At 44.2% G+C, this 22,767-nt stretch overlaps 3 protein-coding genes across 4 annotated transcripts in view; 2 read left to right on the top strand and 1 right to left on the bottom strand.

Annotated features, from left to right (window-relative positions):
• The window catches only part of LOC141581415 (uncharacterized), a 578,148-nt gene that overhangs the window by 502,294 nt on the left and 53,087 nt on the right, over positions 1–22,767 (top strand). Inside the window, exon 15 of the mRNA XM_074386828.1 lies at positions 434–508. Coding sequence (XP_074242929.1) covers positions 434–508 — 75 coding nt within the window. The remainder of the gene's footprint in view (positions 1–433; positions 509–22,767) is intronic.
• Positions 8,483–22,767, top strand: part of LOC141581700 (heat shock factor protein 5-like) — a 28,282-nt gene continuing 13,997 nt past the window's right edge. The window contains exon 1 of the mRNA XM_074387968.1: positions 8,483–9,426. Within this exon, the coding sequence (XP_074244069.1) occupies positions 8,483–9,426 (944 nt within the window). The remainder of the gene's footprint in view (positions 9,427–22,767) is intronic.
• LOC141582378 (cyclin-Y-like protein 1B) lies at positions 13,868–22,506 on the bottom strand. Of its 2 annotated transcripts, none has more exons than XR_012515349.1 (3): positions 17,414–17,598; positions 17,114–17,276; positions 13,868–15,516 (listed from the first exon to the last, which is right to left on the bottom strand). XR_012515349.1 is itself a non-coding variant. In XM_074390378.1 (3 exons), exons 1-3 carry the CDS (start codon positions 21,914–21,916, stop codon positions 15,403–15,405), a joined length of 366 nt encoding a protein of 121 aa, XP_074246479.1. In that variant the 5' UTR covers positions 21,917–22,506; the 3' UTR covers positions 13,868–15,402. The 2 variants fall into 2 exon arrangements, 1 of the variants encoding a protein (XP_074246479.1); XM_074390378.1 differs by lacking the exon at positions 17,414–17,598 and adding an exon at positions 21,828–22,506.

The following is a 22,767-nucleotide window of genomic DNA, read 5'->3' as shown; positions in this document are numbered from 1 at the left end:
GGAGGCCAACATCACAGATCCAATCTAGAACAATGGATTCTTTTGATTTGCTGCAGTGAAATCCAAGCTGTGGCCTAAATCCTATCAGTCATTATTAAAACATACTCTTTAGAGCAAGGGAAAAATGTCAAAGACGTATGAAGAAAAAGGCATAAATCCGTGACTACTACACTAAATCATGTGGCCAATTAATTGTGTTGGTGAAAATGTCACCAAATGTGTAAACACAAAGTCTGTATGTTTCCAAAAACAGTGACAACTAAAGGAAATTATATCACATGTGAAAATAAGTAAATCTATGAAAAGTTGAACATTTTTAACTAATATCTGAGTTTCTCTAAATACTCTCTGTTATATACAAGACAGAAAATGTTTAGGTTTTCCTTGAAAGCAGAAATAATATTGTCTTACCACTCATTTGATACTTTCTCAGGAAGAGTGTGCTTGCCCTTGGACGGACAGAAGCAAGACCTGTAGAGGAAGAAGAGGAAACACTGTCATAAGTGAGGTGAGTACAAAAGATTCTTTTTAAAGCGACATAGCCATTTTAATCACTTTTACAGTCTTGAGAAAAGCTTTTAGTAATAAATGTCAAGAAAATAAAGGCACCAATGTCCCAATTCCACTGGAGAATACAAAAATCACAGAATCTCTGCATGCATGTGGAGTAAAACCGGGCTGGGGCTGGAACTTCTTTTTCAACCTTGCACCTAAATAAACGGATGCAACGTTCAGATGAATCACATATATGCCCTCCTCCCTCTACTTATCAAATATAACCACCTTCCTCTAGGCTGCTATTACCAGCACATTTCAGGGAAAGTCTCAAGCAGGAAGAGATGCTGTGGTCAATTCCTGTGGTCAGACACCAGCTCAGTATTTCAAATGTCTTAAAACAAAGAGCTGTCTTGGGCAAAAACAATTTTTTAAACAGACAAAGTCTCACTCTGTTGCCCAGGCTGGAGTGGTGCAATGGTGAGATGGAGCCAGCATAACTCCCTGAAGGCTCAAACTCCCGGGCTCCAGAGATTCTCTTGCAGCTGGGACTGTGGGTGTAAGCCACCATACCCGGCTATTTTTTCACCATTTTTTTGTGGAGACAGGGTCAAATGAGACATACTTGTAAATGTGTAATAAATCCTCAAAAATGAAATGAAGAGTCTATTTTGGGCTGTCATCAAACACTACCCATCTTCTACCTGGTGTGTGAAAGCACTCAGAGGCTTACTTTACGCCACCAAACAAGGACTTTCAAAAGTCCTTTCATGCTTTGTGTATAAAGGCAGAATTCATTCATATACTATCTTTGTTCATTCTTTCACCATTTTTTTTTAATATTCTGAGAGAACGATATCTTTCAGCTACAAAGTCACATTCATCATGAAACTTAATTATTCTAACGTTTAAATAAATTAAGAGACCAACCAAAGTAAACAGAAGAGCTGTAAGACACTTGCTCTACAGCAATGAAATCTGTAGCATGCGTTTTCTATTTGGAAAACTTAGCTTTCATCCAGCCTGGGGCTGAGAAAGGGGCCACAACTGGGCATTGGGGTAGGGAGGAAGAAAGAAACCACCAGATGCAGCAGGGAAAAAGCATGAAGGGTGGGGGCAGGCACGAGGCAGGGCCAGTCCTCCTACCTGGTGCATGGGCCTGGGAAAGCTGGCTAGGGCCACGACGGAGGAGCCCGAGGCTGTGGATGCCTCGGGGGGTTCGGGGGAGGAATGAGAGCTGGTATGAGTGTCAGCCAGAGGCGTGCCTGAGGGCAAACAGCATCATTCATTGCCTTACCTTTGGGCATCTCCTGGTCGCTGACGTGCTGCAGGTCATGGCCGTCACCGGCTCCCAAATCCCGCAGGGCAGGCTCCACAGCAGTACGGTCTGGCCCTTTCGCCACCTCCCTCTCATTGATGTTATGGCTGCAGATCGGTTCTGCCCAGTGCACCCTGTGCTGGCTCTGCTTGGGTCTGGCATTGGGGAGCACCGTGATCTCTCTGCCCGGCCTCTGCTCCTCTCTGCCTTGGTCTGCACTTGTGCTCGACACTGCCTCATCGAGGTCATAGCTGCCGGACACCGCCCCACACAGCCAGCACGGGCACCAAATGGGTCTGGCACCGGTGTTGGACTTGTTCCTTCTGTGTTGGCCTGGACCTTTGCTTGCCACCGCCCCATTGATGTCAGAGCTGAAGGACAGATCCTCAGGGCACCTACGCAGACCTCGCCTGCGTCTGCCTCTGGGGCACAAACAACAACTCAGCGTGTTCCCCATGGGGCACCTTGGGTGCGCTCCAGCAACTTGGACCTTCCCTTGCCTCCCGGTCCGCACAGTTCAGCACTTCACCTCTTTGAAACACAGGCACGCTGGCAGGGCCAGCCCCTGGCTAGGGGGCCGCACCCCACTGACAGCTCACTCCCCGCCTCAGCTGCCTCCCCTGAGATGACTGGTCTGAAGGGAACCTGCTTGATTTAAAATGGGTCTAGATACAACAAGCCTGAGAGCGGAGATTTCGGAGAAGACAGCGCAGAGGGAGTTCCTCCTTCCAGTGTTTTCTACCAACTGAAGGAGGTTGCCCTACCAACCTGGTGCCCAGGAACCAATCAGGCACAGTCTCCTCCACGAGGCGCCCTACCCACATTGTGATGGGGGAGCCCAGGCACGTGGCTCACCAGGCCCCACCCTGTTGGCAGCCCCGCCCCTACCTTTCATTCATTGCTGGCTGCTGGGAGCTTTCAGGTTGCTCCACTGTGATGACGTTCCTAGAGATCATCACCTTACGATGAATTATATTAAAATGACTGTAACCCTAGTGAATGTTTACTGAGTGAATAAATTCCGTATTGTTTCCACAGCATGAACCAAGACCTTGGGCTGCCATGGCGTCCTGGGGCTGAATTGAACTCTGGCAGGGGCAGTCCCCTCACTCTCGATTGATCAGAAGGCTGCATGTGCTCTACATGTTAGAAGTAACCCTGTGAACTGGGACGTCCAGACTCCAAATGATTAGTAACATTTGCTTTGAGTTTTTAAAAAAGCTTTATTCGTCTAACAGTTGGGTTATTAAAAGGTATCTCCGTAAAATAAGGCACTTTGGCTTTACTTTCTATAAACAGTTTCATCGAACACTGACTGTCACATCAGAAATCAATGTGTTCTGACTTGTCTGTGTTATCTGCAGAATCAGTTTTTTTTATCTTCAATTAGTCTTAGTGTGGTATGTAACAGAATCAAATGTTTCTAGTATCTCAAAAGCATGTTCCCTATTTGATTATTTTTTCATAGAACCCAGGTCTCGCCCTGTTGCCTGAGCTGGTCTCAAACTCCTGGCCTCAAGCAATCCTCCTGCCTCAGCCTCCCAAAGTGTTGGGATTATGGGCGTGAGCCAGCACACCAGGTCTGAAAATCTGTTTCCTAAGGAGTAACGTAGAATACATAACATCCTTAAATATACCACAGCCTTCTCCAACTAAGCCAAATTCTTTAAAAGTTCTATAATATTTAAGATTCAGTTTACTGTATTTCAACCTCCCCTAGAAACAATGTATTAAATCTTAGAATGCCCGTGCCATAACCTCACTTTTATGACAATTAGCGAAATATTTCATGAGCTTGGTAGAATAACTTGAAATGAAGTGGTAAATGAAAAAAATTAAAATACATATCCTGCATTTTATTCAATGATGTATGTCAAAGATAGTAACCTACACTAAAATATCGAATTCAATTAGAAGATGTCTCAAGCCACAAGATTTAACAGTAAACAACATTGGGTCTAGGTAAGAATCCCCAGCTGGTTCTGGGAAGCTCTGGCCCTGTGTGGTACTATGCAATAAAAATAGCGTCTCTTTTCACATTCAGGGTTGGCTTATCCCTGAAGGTAGGATGGAGTCAGTGTCACTGCACCTTCATGACCCATCGTATTTACCACACTTTACATTTCTTTCCTAAGATAAATACACATGTTTTTTGGAGAAGACAGAGCACTACGTGATATGAAATACTAACCAAATAAGCACACAAAGAAAAACACAGATCAATAATAAAAACATTCAACTGCTGAAACACAGAAACATTAAGACATCTCAGTTTTCTTTTCCCAATGCTTGCAACACCCCCATCCATCACCGTATGAAAACATGGGAAACAGCACGTAGTATGACATGGGAAAGTTACATCTCGACACCATGGAAAACAGTTTTGGAGCTCAACCTTAATTTTCTACAGTTTCTAGCCTAGTAGCCAGTAGGTATTTTTCCCGATCCTCTCCCTCCTTCCAGTCTCTACCCTCAAGTAAGGACTAGAGTGTGTTTTTCTTCTATATGTCTTCACATCATTTAGCTCCCACTTATAATTGAGAACATGTGCTGTTTGGTTTTCTGTTTCTGTGTTAGTTTGCTAAGGATAAAGACCTTCAGCTCCATCTAGGTTTTTGCAAAGGACATAGTATTATTCTTTTTCCTAACTGCATACTATTCCATAATATATACATACCAAATATTCTTTATTCAGTCTACCATTGAGAGGCATTTAGATTGATTTCACCTTTCCTATTGTGAATAGTGCTGTAATGAATATACACGTGCATGTGTCTTTACCACAGAATGATTTCTATTCCGTGGGGTATATACCCAGCAAGGCGATTCCTAAGTCGAATGGTAGTTCTGCTTTTAGGTCTTTGAGAAATTGTCACACAGTTTTCATCAATGGTTGAACTAATTTATCCTCCCACCAACAGGACATAGGTATTCCTTTTTCTCTAAAATATTGCAGCATCTGTTATTTTTTGACGTTTTAGTAATAGGCATTCTAACTGGTGTGAGATAGCATCTCATTGTGATTTTGATTTGCATTTCTCTAATGGTCACTGACATTGGGCTTTTTCTCCTATGCTTGTTGGCCACAAGTATGTCTTCTCTTGAAAAGTGTCTGTTCATGACCTCTTTTCACTTTATAATGTTTGTTTTTTCTTATAAATTTGTTTAAGTTTCTTATAGATGCTGAACATTAGACTTTTGTCAGCTGTGGTTTGCAAAAAATTTTCTCTTATTCTGTAGGCTGTCTGTTTATTCTGTTAATAGTTTCTTTTGCTGTACTGAGGTTTTTAGTTTAATTAGATCCCATTTGTCAATTTTTCCTTTTGGTATCTTCATCATAAAATCTTTGCCTCTGTCTATGTTGAGAATGGTATCGCCTACATTGTATTCCAGGATTTTTACAGTTTTGAGTTTTACATTTAAGTCTTTATTCCCTCTTGAGTTAATTTTTGTAAATGCTGTAAGGAAGGGGTCCACTTTGAATCTTCTGCATATGGCTAGCCACTTATCCCAGCACTCTCTATTGAATAGAAAAGAATTTCTCCATTGCTTGTTTCATCAGTTTTGTCAAAGATCAGATGTTTGTAGGCATGCAGCCTGATTTCTGGGCTCTGAATTCTTTTCTATTGGCCTATGTGTCTGTTTCTGTACCAGTACCATGCTGTTTTCGTTACTGTAGTATAATCTGAAGTCAGGTAATGTGATGCCCCCACTTTTGTTCTTTTTGATTATAATTGCCTTAACTTTTCAGTCTCCTTTTGAAATTGAGATGTTACAAACCATTCAAAATATCAAGGAATCCAGGAGCTTGTTTTTCAAAAAATTAATAAAATAGACTACTAACTAACCTAATAAAGAAAAGAGAGAGTATCCAAATAAACACAATTAAAAACAACAAAAGGGATATCGCCACTAACCCCAAAGACATACAAACAACATCAGAGTATATTATGAACACCTGTATGCACATAAAATGGAGAAAAATTTAATAAATTCCTAGGACATATGCACCCTACCAAGACACAATGAAAAAGAGATTGAATCCCAAAAAAGACCAATAATGAGCTCTGAAATCAAGGCAGTAACCGTTTATCAACCAAAAAAAAAAAGTCCCAGGGCTAAATGGGTTCACATCTGAATTTTACCAGATGTATAAAAAAGAGTTGATATCATTTCTGCTGGAACTGTTCAAACAGTGAGAAGAAACTCTTCCCTAACTCCTTCTACAAGGCCAACATTATACTGATACCAAAACCTGGCAAATATACAATGAAGAAAGAAGATCTCAGGCCATTATCCTAATGAACATCGATGATAAAATCTCAATAAAGGCCAGACGGGTTGGCTCACAGCTGTCATCCCAGTACTTTGGGAGGCCAACGCAGGTGGATCACGAGGTCAGAAGATCAAGACCATCCTGGCCAACATGGTGAAACCCCATCTCTACTAAAACACCAGAAAATTAGCTGGGTGTGGTGGCGCACACCTGTAGTCCCATCTACTCGGGAGGCCGAGGCGGGAGAATTACTTGACCCTGGGAGGTGAAGGTTGCAGTGAGCAGAGATTGTGCCACTGCACTCCAGTCTAACGACAAGACTGAGACTCTGTCTCAAAAACAGAAAAGAAAAACCTCGACGATATACTGAGAAACGAAATCAGCAACACATCAAAAAGTTAATCTACCATGATCAAGGAAGCTTTATTCCTGCAAGGCTGGTTCAGCATATGCAAATCAATAAATGTGATTCTCCACATAAAGAGAACTAAAAGCAAAATCCAGATGGTCATGTCAAAGGATGCAGAAAGGCTTTCCATAAAATTCAGCATCTATCATGTTAAAAATCCTCAAAACACTAGGCATTGAAGAAACATAGCACCAAATAGTAAGAGCCATCTATAACAAACACACAGCCACCATCATAGTGAATGGGCAAAAGCTGGAACCATTCCCCAGAGAACCAGAACAAGACAAGGATGTCGATTGTCATCCTATTCAACACAGTACCAGAAGTCCTGGCCAGAGCAAGCAGGCAAGAGAAAGAAAGAAAAGCCATCCAACCAGGAGAGAGGAAGTGAAATATCTCTTTTCACAAACAGTGTAACAATATGATTCCATACCTAGAAATCCCTTCAGTCCCTGCCCAAAGGCTCCTAGAACAGATACATAATTTCAGTTGAATATCAAGTCTCAGGATACAAAAGCATTGTACAAAAAGTGGCATTTTTTCTCTCCAAGGTTATGGAGAAAAAGGAACATGTATATTCTGCAGGTGGGAGAGTAAATTAGTTCAACCACTGTCAAAAACTAGGTGGCAATTCTTAAATGGTATTCCTCAGTGGCATTTCTATACACCAACAATGTCCAAGCTGAGAGCCAAATCCATTCTGCACCCCCATTCGTAACAGCCACAAGAAGAATGAAATACCTAGGAATACAACTAACCATGGAGGTGAAAGATCTCTACAGTGAGAATCATAAAACATTGCCGTAAGAAATCGGAGATGATGGCTGGGCACCGGAGCTCTTGTCTGTAATCCCAGCACTCTGGGAGGCCGGGGCAGGCAGATCACCTGAGGTCAGGAGTTCGAGACCAGCCTGGCCAACCTGGAGAAACGCCATGTCTACTAAAAATACAAAGTTAGCCAGGTGTGGTGGTGCATACCTGTAAACCCAGCCACGCGAGAGGCTGAGGCAGGAGAATCACTTGAACCTGGGAGGTGAACGTTGCAGTGAGTTGAGATCATGCCATTGCACTCCATGCAGCCTGGGGAAAAAGAGTGAAACTCCATCAGAAAGAAAGAAACAGAAAAGAAAGAAGGAAACAAGAAAGAAAAGAAAGAAGGAAAGAAGAAATAAAGAAAGAAGGAAAGAAAGAGAAAAAAGAAAGGAAAGAAGGAAGAAAGAGAGAGGGAGGAAGGAAGGAAAGTTGAATGAAGGAAGGAAGGAAGGAAGGAAAGAAAGAACGAAAGAGAAAGAGACCAGAGATGATACAAACCAATGGAAAAACATTCTATGCTCGTAAATGGGAAGAAATAATGTCAAAATGGCCTTACTGTCCAAAGTAATTTACAGATTCAATACTATTATATCAAACTACCAAGTCATTTGTCACAGAATGAGAAAAGAAAGTATTTTAAAATTTATGTAAATCCGAAAAACAGTCCGAATAGCCAAAGATATCTTAAACAAAAAGAATACAGCTAGAGGCAACACACTACCCAACTTTTCAAACTATGCTGGCTAGCCATATGCAGAAGATTCAAACTGGACCACTCCTTTTATCATAGAAAAAATCAATTTAAGATGAATTAAGGACCTACATTACAAAATCTAAAACTATGAAAATCCTAAACAAAAACCGTCCAGGACATACCATTCTGGACATAAACCATAGCAAATATTTCCAGACTAAGTCTCCAAAAGCTATCGCAACGAAAACATAGACGCATGGGACCTAAGGAAGCTAAAGAGATTGTGCTCAGCAAAAGAAACTGTCAACAGAGTAAGCAGACAACCTGCAGAATGGGAGAAAAATTTTAGAAACGATGCACCTGACAAAAGTGTCATCCAGAATCTATAAAGAAATTAACACAATTTTAATCAGAAAACAAACAACTCCATTAAAAAATGGACAAAAGACAAGAACGGACACTTGTCAAAAGACATTCATGGGGTCCGCGGCGGCCGGGCAGGCAGGAGCCGACAGGGCGAGGCGAAGGCCGTGGCGGGGGTCGGGGGCGGGAATCGAGCACGGGGAGGGAGAGGTAGGCTGGGTGGGTGGGCGCGAGGTCCGGGCCGGGCGGGGCGATGCAGGAGGCGCCGCTCTCCATCCCCATCAAGCCCAACAACTTCCCCGCCGAACGGTGGCGTCTGGTGAACAGCCCGTGGTAACGGTCCACCCGCTGGGACGGCCGCGGCGAGGGGCTGCTCATCCACCAGCCGCTCTTCGAGGTGGAGCTGCTCAGCCCGCCCGGGCCGCGGGGCGGCGGCGGGGCCGCGGGGCCGGGGCCGAGTCCGGGCTCTTCACAACCACCAACTTCACCAGCGTCGTCCGCCAGCTCAACGTCTCCGGCTTCCACAAGGTGGTGCAGGGCGGGCCGAGGCCGGGTCGGGGCCGGGGCCGGGGGGCGGCGGGACGGCGGGACCGGCCCCTCCACCACTTCCGCAGCCCGCACTTCCGCCGCGGCCAGCCGCAGCTGCTCGTGCACCTCCAGCGCCGGACTGGCGCCAACGAGGCCAAGCTGGCGGCCGGCCTGGAGGTGCCCTGCCTCCCGTCCAGCGGCTTCCAGCGGTTTCCAGCGGCTGCGCATCACCTTGGCCTCCGCCTCCGCCGCCTCGGCCGCCGCCCCGAGCCCGCTGCAGCACCAGGAGCCGCCACCTGCGCCGCAGATTCCCGGCCCGAGCCGCACGGACCAGGGGCTGTAGGACAGTTTCACCGGTCATTTCGGCGAGGTGGTTTTCCCCCTTACTCCTACGTAACTTCATCCCAGGACCGCAGTACTTTTCCCATGAGAAGTTTAGATCGGACCCCAGTTGCTCGCAGAATATGGCAGAACTCCCTTGGAATGCACCCCGGGCAAGTGGAGACATCGCCCACGTTTTCAGAGAAACGGTAAGGTTACAGAGCCATTTACTTGGCCTGTTCTCTGTGGAGAGGATATTTCCTGTTAACAGCCCAAGTGTGAGATCGACTTTATGTTCCCCGCCTCCAGATCCTGTTTTGCTGCCTCAGTGGTGCGTGCCTGTTGTCCCGTCTGCTTGGGATGCTGAGGTGGGAAGACTGCTTGAGCCTGGGAAGCGGAGGCTGCAGTGAGCAGTGACCTCGCCAGTCACCAGGCGTGGTGACTCATGCCTGTAATCCCAGCACTTTGACAGGCTGAGGCAGGTGGATCACTTGAGGTCAGGAGTTCAGGGCCAGCCTGGCCAACATGGTGAAACCCCATCTCTACTAAAAATTTAGAAAAATAAAAAATTTGAAAAATAAATTTTTAATAATAACTATAGAAGCGAAAGTGAATTTCTAAATGACATACTAGTTCATAAAATGTATAATTTAAAATTTAATAATATTTAAAATGTAGAGTTCCTGTAAAGGTAAGAAAAAATAGTTGAAACAATAGGAAATTATGATTGCTTATTAGTATTTTAACTTATAATTTTCAGTGACTATAAGGTTTTGGTAAGTATAGTCAAATAACAACCTCCCGATTTTTTATTGCGAGAAGGAAAGAAGAAAAAAGGGAAAGAAATTAAACCTCAACTTACTTTTCGAATTGTTCTTTTTTTTTTTTTTTTAGAGACGGAGTCTCACTCTGTCGCCCAGGCTGGAGTGCAGTGGCGTGACCTTGGCTCACTGCAACCTCGGCCTCCCGGGTTCAAGCAATTCTCCTGCCCCAGCCTCCTGAGTAGCTGGGATTACAGGCACGCGCCACCATGCCCTGCTCATTTTTTGTATTTTTAGTAGAAACGGAGTTTCATCATGTTGATCAGGCTGGTCGCAAACTCCCAACCTCGTGATCCACCCCTGTTCGGTCTTCCAAAGTGCTGGGATTACAAGCGTGAGGCACTGTGCGTAGCCCAGATTATTCTTTAATATAAGTTAATAGGCAAAGGCTGATAAGAAAAGAAGTTCATCAATGACAGGTTCGATTTTAGTTAAGGAAAAAACAAAGGAGACATGATTATCACCTGTACCTTTCATGAATCTAAAGTGATTGAGCGTGAATTCGGCAGTGTACGTGGTCCTCAACTCTGAATTAACTGTGGGAGGTTTGCTTGTGTTACTCAGAAAGCTTGTTCTTTATTTGCCAGCCAGGTGCGGTGACTCACACCTGTAATCCTAGCACTTTGAGAGGCTGAGGCAGGTGGATCACTTGAGGTCAGGAGTTCAGGACCAACCCGGCCAACATGGTGAAAGCTTATCTATACTAAAAATACAAAAATTATAAGAAGAAAAGCAAGCATCATGCATCATTTCTTACATGCTAATTGTGTAAAAGTGCTATACGTTCCTTTATGGAACATGGCTTTTATATAGTTGATTTTTGTGGGTTCTTTTTGCCTTTTGATTAAAAAAATGCATTGCTTTACCTCAGAGCTTGTACTTTTAAGTTTTTAACCATATAGTTTATGGTATCTACATTCGTCTTTAGAATAGTTTTCATAGAGTTCTTTGACGTCTAATGAAGACTGATTGCTTTTAGGTCTGCTGTATAGCTGTGGTATTAGGGTTTCTTTCCATTGTACTCCCAGGATAATCCCACTGTTTCTTTCCTTAATTTTAATTTTTTTTGAGACAGAGTCTTGCTCTGTCACCCAGTCTGAAGTGCAGTGGCACCATCTTGGCTCACTGCGACCTCCGCTTCCCGCGTTCAAGCACTTCTCTGCCTAGCCTTCCAAGTAGTTGGGATTACAGGCGCCTGCCACCACACCCAGCTAATTTTTGTATTTTTAGGAGAGATGGGGTTTCACCATGTTGGCCAGTCTGGTCTTGAACTCCTGAACTTGTGAACCACCCACTGGGCCTCCCAAAGTGCTGGGATTACAGGCCTGAGCCACCATGCCTGGCCCTCGAATAACTTTCAATGCTTCTGTTTCTCCCTGGGCACATACTTTAGGCAGAGGGACTTCCCATTTTCCCTCCTTCTCTTTTCGTTTCTGTTTAATCGTACTGGAAAGTGCTTTAGCTTGAGGTTGCCCCGCTCTGTCCAGCAGATAGGCAGATACTGCTCCCTGTGGAGTCTTTTCATCATTCTTCTGTTTGGTGTTTCTCTTTTCATGCCTCTTGATAGTCTTTTTCATTTGTATTTTCTCAGCACGGCACTGTTTATGGTAAAGCTTAGCTTTCAGACCAATCATTTTCTTTGCCTTCTTTGAACGTTGATGAGCCTCAGGACTTTCCTTCTTTCTCTTTTTCTCATTGTCATCCAAATGGTATCCATAGCGTTACGAGTTTAATTCAATATATTCATTCTGTGGCATGGTGACAGCTGCAGAGCTGCTAGATGAAGCCCCTGGGGTGTGAAAACACTCAATGTTCAGGTCTCAGAGACCCACGAGCCCACAGTGTGCAGGCCACGACAAGAAAGCTATTTTTTATTTATTTTTCTTATTTTTTTGCTATTTTTAATTTTTAAAAATATTTATTGATTTGAGGTGGAGTCTCACTCTGTGGCTCCCTCCCGAGTTCAAGAGATTCTGCTGCCTCAGCCTCTTCAGTAGCTGGGATTACAGGCGCCGGCCATCATACCTGGCTAAGATTTTTTTATATTTTTAGTAGAGATGGGATTTCTCCATGTTGGCTAGGCCTATGTTGAACTCCTGACCGCAAGTGATTCGGCCACCTTGGCCTCCCAAAGTGCTGGGATTGCAAGGGTGAGCCACCTCACCTGATTCTTCTGTATTTTTAATAAGCTCCCAGGTGAGGTGAGTGCTGGCTAGTGGAGCACATTTTGAGTGTCATGGATCTGGTTCATGCCTTCGTTGGCAGTGGTGGCTCACGTCTGTAATCCCAGCACTTTGGGAGACTGAGGTGGGTGGATCACCTGAGGTCAGGAGTTTGAGACCAGCCTGGCCAACATGGTGAAACCCGTGTCTACTAAAAATACAAACAATAAAAATAAAGATAAAAAATAACTGGAGGGTGGTGGCATGTGCTTGTAATCTCAGCTACTTGGGAGGCTGAGGCAGGAGAATCTATTGAACCCGGCAGATGGAGGTTGCAGTGAGCTGAGATTCTGCCACTGCACTCCAGCCTGGGCAACGGAACAAGAGCTAAACTTCATTTCTAAATAAATAAATAAATGAATAAATAAATAAATAAATAAAGTCTGGTTCATGTCCTACCAGCCATTTATAGATGTTATACTGAGTCCTGAGACAGGAAACTCATGTTCCAAACTCCAGATTTCCCACAAAATATATAGGAAATATGAGGCCCAAAGAGGGAAATGTTGCTGAAGATGACACAGCAAAATGGAGTTTGAGACTAGAAACAAAAGCGCAGATGAAGCCTTTATTCCCATGTCACTTTCAACATCAAATATAAATATCTAAGAGGACCCCTTGATCTGAGCCCAGCCCTGAGCCGCTTCTGTGGCCTGTCAGGGAATGCCAGGAGCCTTGGCACTCCCTGAAGGTTGTTTGCCAAGCAGCAACCAGGTGGTGGGGAGGAAGAAGCCAGTTTCATTTCCGTGCTCCAGGACCTGGAAAGGTCTGACCCTGGAAAACACCCCACCCAGGGTATCGGTGACTTCAGGAGCCCCAGAGATCCATCTCTCAGACACCGTGCAGAAGGGCCCTGCAAGACAGGACCTGTTTAGGCCCCTTCCTTCCACCCCAACGCTTGTAGGGCCCATTACTCTCCTGAGAGCTTCCCTAGGTTATTTCCACCCACCCCCGCATTGACCTCCAGCCTTGGAGCACCCTCACACGTTCCCCGCCTGTGGAGACTCCACAATTATTCCCCTTCAAAGACCCCTCCCAAAACTGCCTCCTGGCATCAGCGATGCTGTCACACCTTGGTGACTGCCTAGGCCACCCCCTTCCCTGCCCCAAGCACCTCTGAGTCTCCATCATGACTTCCCCAGGTCTAGGGCTGTACTGAGACTGCACAGCGACCACGATACACAGGGCTTTCCTCCAGCACTCCCTCAGACATCCCGCCCACCCTACAGGGGAGATGAGGCTCCACCGCCCCCAAAACGCGGCTTTCTGGACCCGCACAAGGCACCTCTGTCACACAGGGGTGACCCTAGGAATCCCACTCCAGATATTCTCGGGCCTTCCCCCAAGGGAGACACCAAAGGTGGAGGAATCCCCTGGAGAGGATCCTCAGAAACCATCCTCAAAGCCACCATCACAACCAGAAAGACCCGAGGAAGAAACGTGACCACGAAACCCATCTCCACATACACACTCCTCCCAGCGGCAGTTCTAGGGATGCCATTCATGGTCACCTCACCCCATGGTGACCTGAAGACGCTGCCCCCAGGTTAAAGGGAAAAGAAAGGAAGAGTCCAGCAGAATTCCTGAAGGAAAATCCATTTTCCTTTATTCATTATGCATTGAAGCTAAAGCGCAGGGCACGAAGGGTTTTATAGACAATTTTAAGTTCTTAGTACAGTTTTCCACGGAAACTTTAAAAATTAACAGTGAAAGAGATCATAGATAATAAACCCATCATAAGTACATTATCACTAGGTTTCAGCAGTTCTCATTTTGCTGTTTAATTTCAAGTATCAATTCCAAATATTCTAGGAGTTTTTTACATCAAATATCAGATACAATATCATTAATTATGAAAGAACATACGTAACTATCTAACAAGTGAAGCTGAGAAAGAAAATATCATTATCACATCTAATACAAATGTTAATATTTAAAATAGATGAATTTGTGTATTCACCAAAGAGTAGACGCTACAAGCACCGAAGGCTTTGCATGAAACATTTTAACATGTTTCATTTAATATTTCATCTTCAGACACAAAATTTCGATACATGAAAATTTTCAGTTATGTATACAGAGCCACAGACTATGTTTGGAGGAGGAAATCACAAATCAACAGTGGGATATTCCAAACCACTTTATTGTGAACGTAAATGCAAGAGGCTGGGCACAGTGACTCCCACCTGTAATCCCAGCAGTTTGGGAGGCTGAGGCAGGCAGATCACGAGGTCAAGGGATCAAAACTATCCTGGCCGCCATGATGAAACCCTGTCTCTACTAAGAATATATAAATTAGCTGGGTTGGTGGTTCATGCCAGTAGTCCAAGCTACTTAGGAGGCTGAGGCAGGAGAGTCATTTGAACCCGGGAGGTAGAGGTTGCAGGGACTGGAGATCTCGCCACTGTGCTCCAGCCTGGCAACACAGCAAGACTCTGTGTTTTGGTATGACCAGTATGGGCCTGGGGGATGATGAGCTGATTTCATCTCTCCCTTTATTACCATGAGGTGGGAGCCTCATTTCACATGTACAGATTCCTTTCAAAGACGAGATGAACAGGCCTGAGCCCCCATGGAACTTGGAGTAATGACAGCCTTGTCCCCATGCATTTTATCTTCCCACACTTGTTGTTTCGGGCCATCGTGCATTCAGTGCCTCTGTGGACAGAGATCCAAACCCAGGCACTCTCACAAATCTGGGGCGAATTCTATAGTTTTTTGAATTCCAGCTCAGTTCAGATTGTCACCTGCTTGGAACTGTGGGTGACTGTTGACTCTGCACTGGGATGTGGTGTGTCCATGTGACAGTAGTCTTCCCCAAGAGTTGTTCAAGAAGGTAGTGCCCTAGGAATGCCATCTGGACTCAGTGGAACAAGAAGTTCAGGTAGCACCTGGCACCCACTGTTCATGCCACCATCACCCAGCTTCACAGTATGGTTATCTGAAGAAATCTGTGCTCTATGAAAATCCTAATCAACAACAACAAAATCAAAAATAGCAACAACGACAACAAAAAAAATTTAAAAAAAAAAACATAAAAAAAGAAGATCCTAATTTTCCTGGACTTTTTCAGCAATAGAAGTGCTATTTTGTAGTCTTTACAGTTGACGAGTCCAGGATCTTATAATGCTAATTTCTGTCTTTAAGGTAAGATGGCATTAGAATGCCGAATAGCGATGAAATCCATGCTGGCGGCCCTTCTCATAGTGGCGACATCTTTGTGCAAGTCTTTGTATTCACATGGTGGTGACATAGCCTAGGAAAGTCAATTAAAGAGAAAATGGGTACAATTTTTTAAAAGGCTCCAACATTTTTAAAAAGGCATCATTGATGAGAAGCTACACATACAGATTCCTTTGGAGGGTTCCCTTGTAGCTGCTTTGGCTGAGTTTTACAGTGCCAGGTTCTGAGGATGCAACTCCCTGCCCATTCACTAAGGTAGTCTCCTTTAAGAGCTATGAAAAGATTGCCAGAGGCAAGACAAACTTACTTTATAGGTTGAAAGTTGGGCTCATTGCTTGGTGATACTGTCACATAAAAAATAAAATAGGGCTCCAAAAGATTTTCAGAGTATTGTGACAAGCTTGTAACAATATTATCTGTTACCTGTGCACTTGTTCCTTCAGCATAATCAACATACACTTGTGCCAAACAATCAACTTACTCAGTGATTCAAATTCTACCGAATCCTTAGTAGTTACTACACACTCCAAGCAGATTTTAATGAGGCAGGTTCGTGCTGGGCTGCTTGAGAACACACAAGAAGTCTAATGATTGAAGCACCACAAGGTGCTGCTTTACTTGCACATTGTGGTAGAGAAATGTATTATTCCAAAGTACCACCGAGACACCAGAGACAATGCCAGTTTTAAATGTGTCTGTCTCAGGTGGAATTTCCCTGTGTACTCACCAAGAGTCATAAACCATAAATCTTACATTGTCCCATGAAGCCATTTTCACTGAAAGCTCATGTCGTTCCTACACCTAGTACTTGAAACACAGGCACCTTATACAGTCTAAGCACAAGTCTCTCAGCCACTACTGCTTTGTCTGATAAGCTCCTGGGACTGCACCGAGATATACAGAATAGACAAGGACACGACATTGCAAATTGCTGAAGTAAAAGACAGCCAAGAGCAGTAAGTGCATTGTCTATTTAGATATAATTAGGAATACAACTGCATTTATTCATGAAATAAAAAGAAACTCATTAAGAACACATTAAAATAAAAAGAAAAATGCAGGTAGAAAATAAAAAGAAACTCATTAAGAACAGATTAAATTTAACAAAAATTATTCTGAATTATGGTCAAAGCAGTGAGAATATCAATAACGTTTTAAAATACAGATCCATGGCCTGGTGCAGGGGCTCATCCCTGTAATCCCAGCACTTTGGGAGGCCAAGGTGGACAGATCAGCTGAGGTCAGGGATCGAGACCTGCCTGACCAACATGGAGAAATCCTGTCTTTAATGAGAATACAAAATGTCCGGGCATCATGGTGCCTGCACATAATCCCAGCTACTCAGGAGGCAAAGTAGGGGAATCCCTTGGACCCAGGATTCAGAGGTTGCAATGAGCTGAGATCGCACCATTGCACTCCAGCCTGGGCAACAAGAGCGAAACTCCTTCTCCTAAAATAATAATAATAATAATAATATTAATAATAAAAATAATGATGATGATTCTTGTATAATGTGTAAAAGCCTTGAAATATGATGCCAAAAAAATAAGCACTTTGGTCTGTTAATTTTAAGGCTTTCATTTTCCTAATCACTACTTAATATGATTTTGTCACAGATGTTGGCTTTTGCGGCCAATGGGAAACTCCACTAAGTGACTTCACAGCCTTACCTTCAATCTCTCTGCTTTATCTTTGCGAAGAAAACTAAATAGAAAACACAGGTCATGGTCGTATGCCAAGGCACGCAGGTCAAAGTAATATTTTGTATAAACACTGGCAGACACATGAATATTAAACTCAAGTAGCTCCAAAAAACTCTTCTCCATCTTACTCCTGTGGGAGGAGAAACACAATAAAGCGAACACAGGGCAATTTTAGTCAAGTGGGTTATCTTTAAAAATATTCTGAGCTACTAGGATGCTCAAAGTTCTGTTTTGAAACAAATAAAGGCTGAGTGGTTGGGTCCTTACACTAATGTCCAAACAAGGCACAGCTGCTTGGGGTCTCCTCTGCATCCCAGCAGCCCAAGTTTGGGATGAGGGAGAGGTGGAAGCCTCTTCTGCACTCCTGCTGCTGCCTCGGGGCTTATTCTTCACAGTTCCCTTAGGGCAGCTGAGCAACTCAGACTCCAAGCTCATTCACAAACCCCGCAATAGTGATGAGATGACAGGAATGATGGGTACCATTTCTTAGCTCTGAAGAAGCTCCAGGCATATTTCCCAGGACAATAACAGGAAGGGAGTTGCTGAAGTAGAGAAGCACCAACAGGAAGATGGGGCGCATCACCATGGCAACAAGGGGACCCATGGAGAGCCACCCTATTGCCTCGGAGGATGAAAAAGTGTAAGGCTACAAGGAGAATTGATCCCAAATAAATACATAAGCAAGATACATTTTATGGCAAAAAGAATCCCCTTCCCTCTGCTCCAGCACACCAGGCTGGGTCAAGGAGGCATAATGCAAGTTTCTGCTCACCTTAATATTAGGAAGAGACTGGGGAAGAATAACATTTCCAATTTGAAAGGCAGAAAAGTCAAGGAGAGTCATTTTGGCTAAACTCATATTATAATGTGATTTATAGTAGGGCCCTGGCCTTAACACATGCAGTGTTGCTCCTGAGTTGGGAATGCAACCCTGAAGAACTCGGCATCTGTCACCCCTGGACAGAACAGAATGTGGGGGAGTTGGAGGCAATGGGAGAGGAAAGCACTGGGAGCCGTCGTCTGCCTCATGATAATCCAGCTGCCCTCACCAAAGCTAAATTAATAGGTACACAGTTAGAGTCATTCTGGCTGCTTTCAAAGCCCTGTAATGAGTTAATTGCTTAAAAATGATCAATATCTGAACAATACATTTGGTTTCTTGGTTTGAAGGTTAACATTTTACCCATTGGCCAAGTAAGCAAATGCTAGAAAGTGGAGGGCAGTTAGACTCTAAGTCAAGATGTGGGGATCTCATTTGCTGAACGTAAAATCCAACTGAACCTACTTCTAAAATTAATATCCTGTTCACGTATCCATAGGTCTATAGAAATGTAAATGAAACAATATTTGAATAGACAGGTAATCAGGTCGTGACTTACTACAGAAATTAATGGCACTTCCCAGAATTAACGTAGCTATTCATAGAGGTTTAATCACTGAAGAAAAGAATTCTGTGAACAGCCGATTCATCTTCTAAGATTTCTGTTTTTTTTTTTTTTTCTTTTTATGTGGAGTTTCTCTCTTGTTACCCAGGCTGGAGTGCAATGGCGCAATCAGCTCACCGCAACTTCCGCCTCCCGGGTTCAGGCAAATCTCCTGCCTCAGCCTCCTGAGTAGCTGGGATCACAGGCACGCGTCACCATGCCCAGCTAATTTTTTGTATTTTTAGTAGAGACGGGGTTTCACCTTGTTGACCAGGATGGTCTTGATGTCTTGACCTCGGGATCCACCCGAGGGGGATCCATCCGCCTCGGCCTCCCAAATTGCTGTGATTACAGGCTTGAGCCACCGCACCCGGCCGATTTCTGGGTTTTTAAACAGCTAGTTGACTGAACAGCATACCCTTTACAACACAGCATTTCTGCATAGTGGCTACTCAGTTTAACTCTCTAGAAAAGATATATATTTCGGGGAGACACATCGATGTTGGAACGTTTTAAGAAAAATCTGAGGGACAGCAGTTGTTTATCTGTTAAGCTGACACTCAAAATGGGATCATTGCAAATAGTCAAGAGGAGTAGGGTGAGACACATGTCTATTAAATGCTTGGACGTAATGCTTTTCAGCTTCCCAAGATCACAAACAGAAGCAGCCTGTTCAGACCACAGCTCCCGGTGTATCTCCGTTCACACACAAACAGCTCTGTTTGGAACCTGTCTTCTTGGGGCTGGCCTCTGCCTCCACTGCTTCTGGAGCTCACTTCTGTGGAAACCTGCACTTATCCCTGCATGCTCTCTGATCTTGTGACTGGAAATCAGAGCCCCAGGCAGCTTAGCTGCAGGTTTTGAGAACAATTCAGCTGCCAAAATGGCAGAACTAAGTGTTCATGATTACAAATTTGAAACCACCTTTGCAAAAACTGTAACTGAGAAAATGATGACAGTGAAAGAGGATTGATGTGACTTCATCTCACTTCTAACCTCCAAGCTGTCCTTGTTCTTTCCTACACAGAGGCCAAACTAACTTTGGAAGGAATGTAGTTTGTAGTTTAACTTTGAAACCAAAGATGGTAACAACCCTTTCCCAAAACAAACCCCTTTCCCACCTGGGAACTAGATAGATGACCTTTCCACAACGAATAAATTAGCCACAAGATTAGAAATTGTGGCTTAGGAGTCATGAGGCTGAAGGCTGCAAGAATTTGAACCTGCCCATATTGATCCTGGGAATAACTTCACTATTGTAAAACCTAAAATCAGTGCTTGAGATATTTTGCAGACGTTGTACTGGGATCAGGTGACACCACCCTAACAAATCAACGTGGCTCATATGGTTTTCTGGCCCCAACCCAGCAGCCAACTCAATGCAGGAGGACAGCTTCAACGTTGCCCTATGATTTCATCGCTGTCCTGATCTGTCAGCACTCCCCACTTTCTGACCCCCTACCCACCAAATTACTCTTTTAAAAACTACCCACCAAATTACTCTTTTAAAAAACCATCCCAGAGTTTTCAGAGAGACTAATTTCAGTAATAGTCAAACTCTGGTCTCCTGTACATCTATCTCTGCATGAATTAAACACTTTCTCTATTGCAATTATCCTGTACTGATAAATCAGCTCTGGCTAGGCAGCAGAGAAGGAGAAATCAGGCAGTCACAAATCTTGCTTCCTTTTAGGGAACAGTTTGCAGTGGATGACTATGATTAAACTCCCTTTAGCATTTGCAGCTATCAAAGTACTTCCATTTGTTTCAAATTCATTTGCTGTCATACTCTTTGCTAAAATGGCTCCCCCAAATATCACAATTATCACTTGGTTTATACTATTAGCAAAGTGGTGACAAAAATGTTTGTTTGTTTGTTTCTTAGAGAGAGTCTGGTTCCCTCACCCAGGACTGAAGTGCAGTCACGTGATCACAGCTCACTACAGCCTAAAGTTACCAGGCTCAGGCAATTCTTCCACGTCAGACTCCCAAGTACCTGGGATTACTACAGAACCTGCCAACACACTTGGCTAATTTTTTAAAAAATTTTTTGTACGGACAGGATTCACTGTGTTACCCAGCAGGTCTGAACTCCTGTGCACAAGGGATTGAATGTAGATACATACACACTGCAGTGTATCTACAATATAAACTGTATCTTCAATTGCAGCCATACACTGAGGTGATTCTGAATAGCAGTCCTCCTCTGTGGAGTCACGGGCAAAGATGGATCACAAAACTAACTTGTGCCACTGCCTGGCATTGTCTTTTCTGCCGGTCAACGTAAACAAGAGCTGCTCCATTGTCTTGCACCAGATGCGGCTGACACAGCTGTCCTCACTGTCCAGCGGGCACCCAGGGCAGCTCTGCTGGAAATGCCCCCTTGCTCACCCTGCCTGTCTGCTTCAGGGCCCTTCACTTCACAGCAGTCATAAGGCCAAATGGGAAGGGAACCCTGGGGAAGCTGTGTTGCAGTGCCATGTTGGTGCATCTGGGAGGAACTACATGACCCTGCACAGCTTCCACACTCTCATAAACAACTACTGGCCCCGAGCCTGCTTCTGTGAATGTCTGAGTACCTAGGGAGCCTGTGAGTGTGGTGGGCATGGCGTGATGCCCCAGAAATGCTTCTCACACTGCGGGAGGTGAACGTGCAAGCTTCTAACTCATCAGACCGATTTCCAAACACATGCAAGGTTAATGGGGAGGAGCCAGGGCAGAGAAATCTGTAGCTATTTAACATCATATCTCAAGGTTCCTATAAAAGCAGATCTTCAGATTAAAGGGGGAGACAAGGACCAGCAAAAGCAAATACACAATGGGTGACTTAGGTTAAAGCTGTAAGTTCTGCATAGTCCCGAGGCCTTAACACCTGAAAAGTGGCCAGTTATTTCAAAGGCCTGATGTTTACCCCTTCAAAGGGGACTGAAACTGGCAGGTGGCTTCTAAAAAGCTATAAAGATATTTACTGCACTGTGTCATTCTGACAGCACACTTGTAAGAGGTTTTCCAAAAAACAATCGGAAAAACAGTTTATCAGCCAGTTATTACAACAATAACACTTCAAGACTTACCCTTTAATGCTGGAAAATATAAACTGTTATACTAAAGCTGGATAGATTGAAGTCTGTGGTCTTATGCCTACTTCCTTTATCTGTACAAGGAAACCTATAAAGATATTTCTTACACTGATAACTTGGAGAGCAAATGAGGCATGGAAAATGATGACAAAGTTTGCCAAAACCTTAGAAACTCACATTGTCTCAGCTGCAACATCCTTGGGATTCTGGCTGTCATCCGCACTCCAGTGACGACGATTTCCCCAAAACTTGGAGGCCAGAAGCATGGCTCCGTAGACAATTTGTTTCCAATTAGTAGGACAAAGATCGATGTTAGCATTCGTTAAAAGGCGTTCAATGTACACCTGCAAAAGAGAGCACTTGTCTTTGATTTCAGTTCTGTTTCAGTGTGCTGATAACATTTAAGAATGAAAGACTTCTGGTTTTGGCCAGAACGTTAAGTGCCTTTTATTCTCATGTTCTGCAGAGAGTTTGCTCAGACAAAGCAAGAGGCCCAGTCCCCGTCATAGTCAGATACTTCTGCAGCATACTCTGCCCACAGAAATTTTCATGCCAATTTCATTCACAGGGATGTGAGCATGAAGAAAGGCACCTTCAGCACCTTCACACTCATGAAAGGCAGCACAAACACAGGCCTGGTGCAGATTAAGGTTGTTCAGGAAACACTACAGTGCCATCCGCGTGCAGCGTCACACCTGGCTGGCAGGTAGATAGGAATTTTACAGGTGTGCCATGCTAGAACGTGTAGAACCCAAGTCATAATGAGAACACTGCTGTCTTCTCCTTTTCACAACAACTCACCCGCTTTTGGGACACAGGCTTAGGAACTGCAGGTCAAGAGTGCCTCCCAGTGCTGCCGGGCAGACAGCATGACAAGGGCATGTCTCTGTTGCTGAGAAACAGTCCCTGTATCCAGAGCCTTGATGAGGAATGCATGTGAAGGAATGGAGGGTCCTGCTCACAGCCCCTACTTTCCATGTCTCCACAATCACTTCACAAAAACTTATTTCTTGTCCTCCAGTATCTGCATTCAGTCAATTCTGGCGGTTTGAAGGCAGAGAGAGCTGCCAGCCTCTCTATCCTTGGGGTGGCTGTAAACCCGCCAAGCAGTTTGTGA

The sequence above is a fragment of the Saimiri boliviensis genome, chromosome 1 (assembly GCF_048565385.1).
Source record: "Saimiri boliviensis isolate mSaiBol1 chromosome 1, mSaiBol1.pri, whole genome shotgun sequence".
Classification (NCBI taxonomy): Eukaryota; Metazoa; Chordata; class Mammalia; order Primates; family Cebidae; genus Saimiri; species Saimiri boliviensis.
This window is presented reverse-complemented; position numbering and strand designations above follow the sequence as displayed.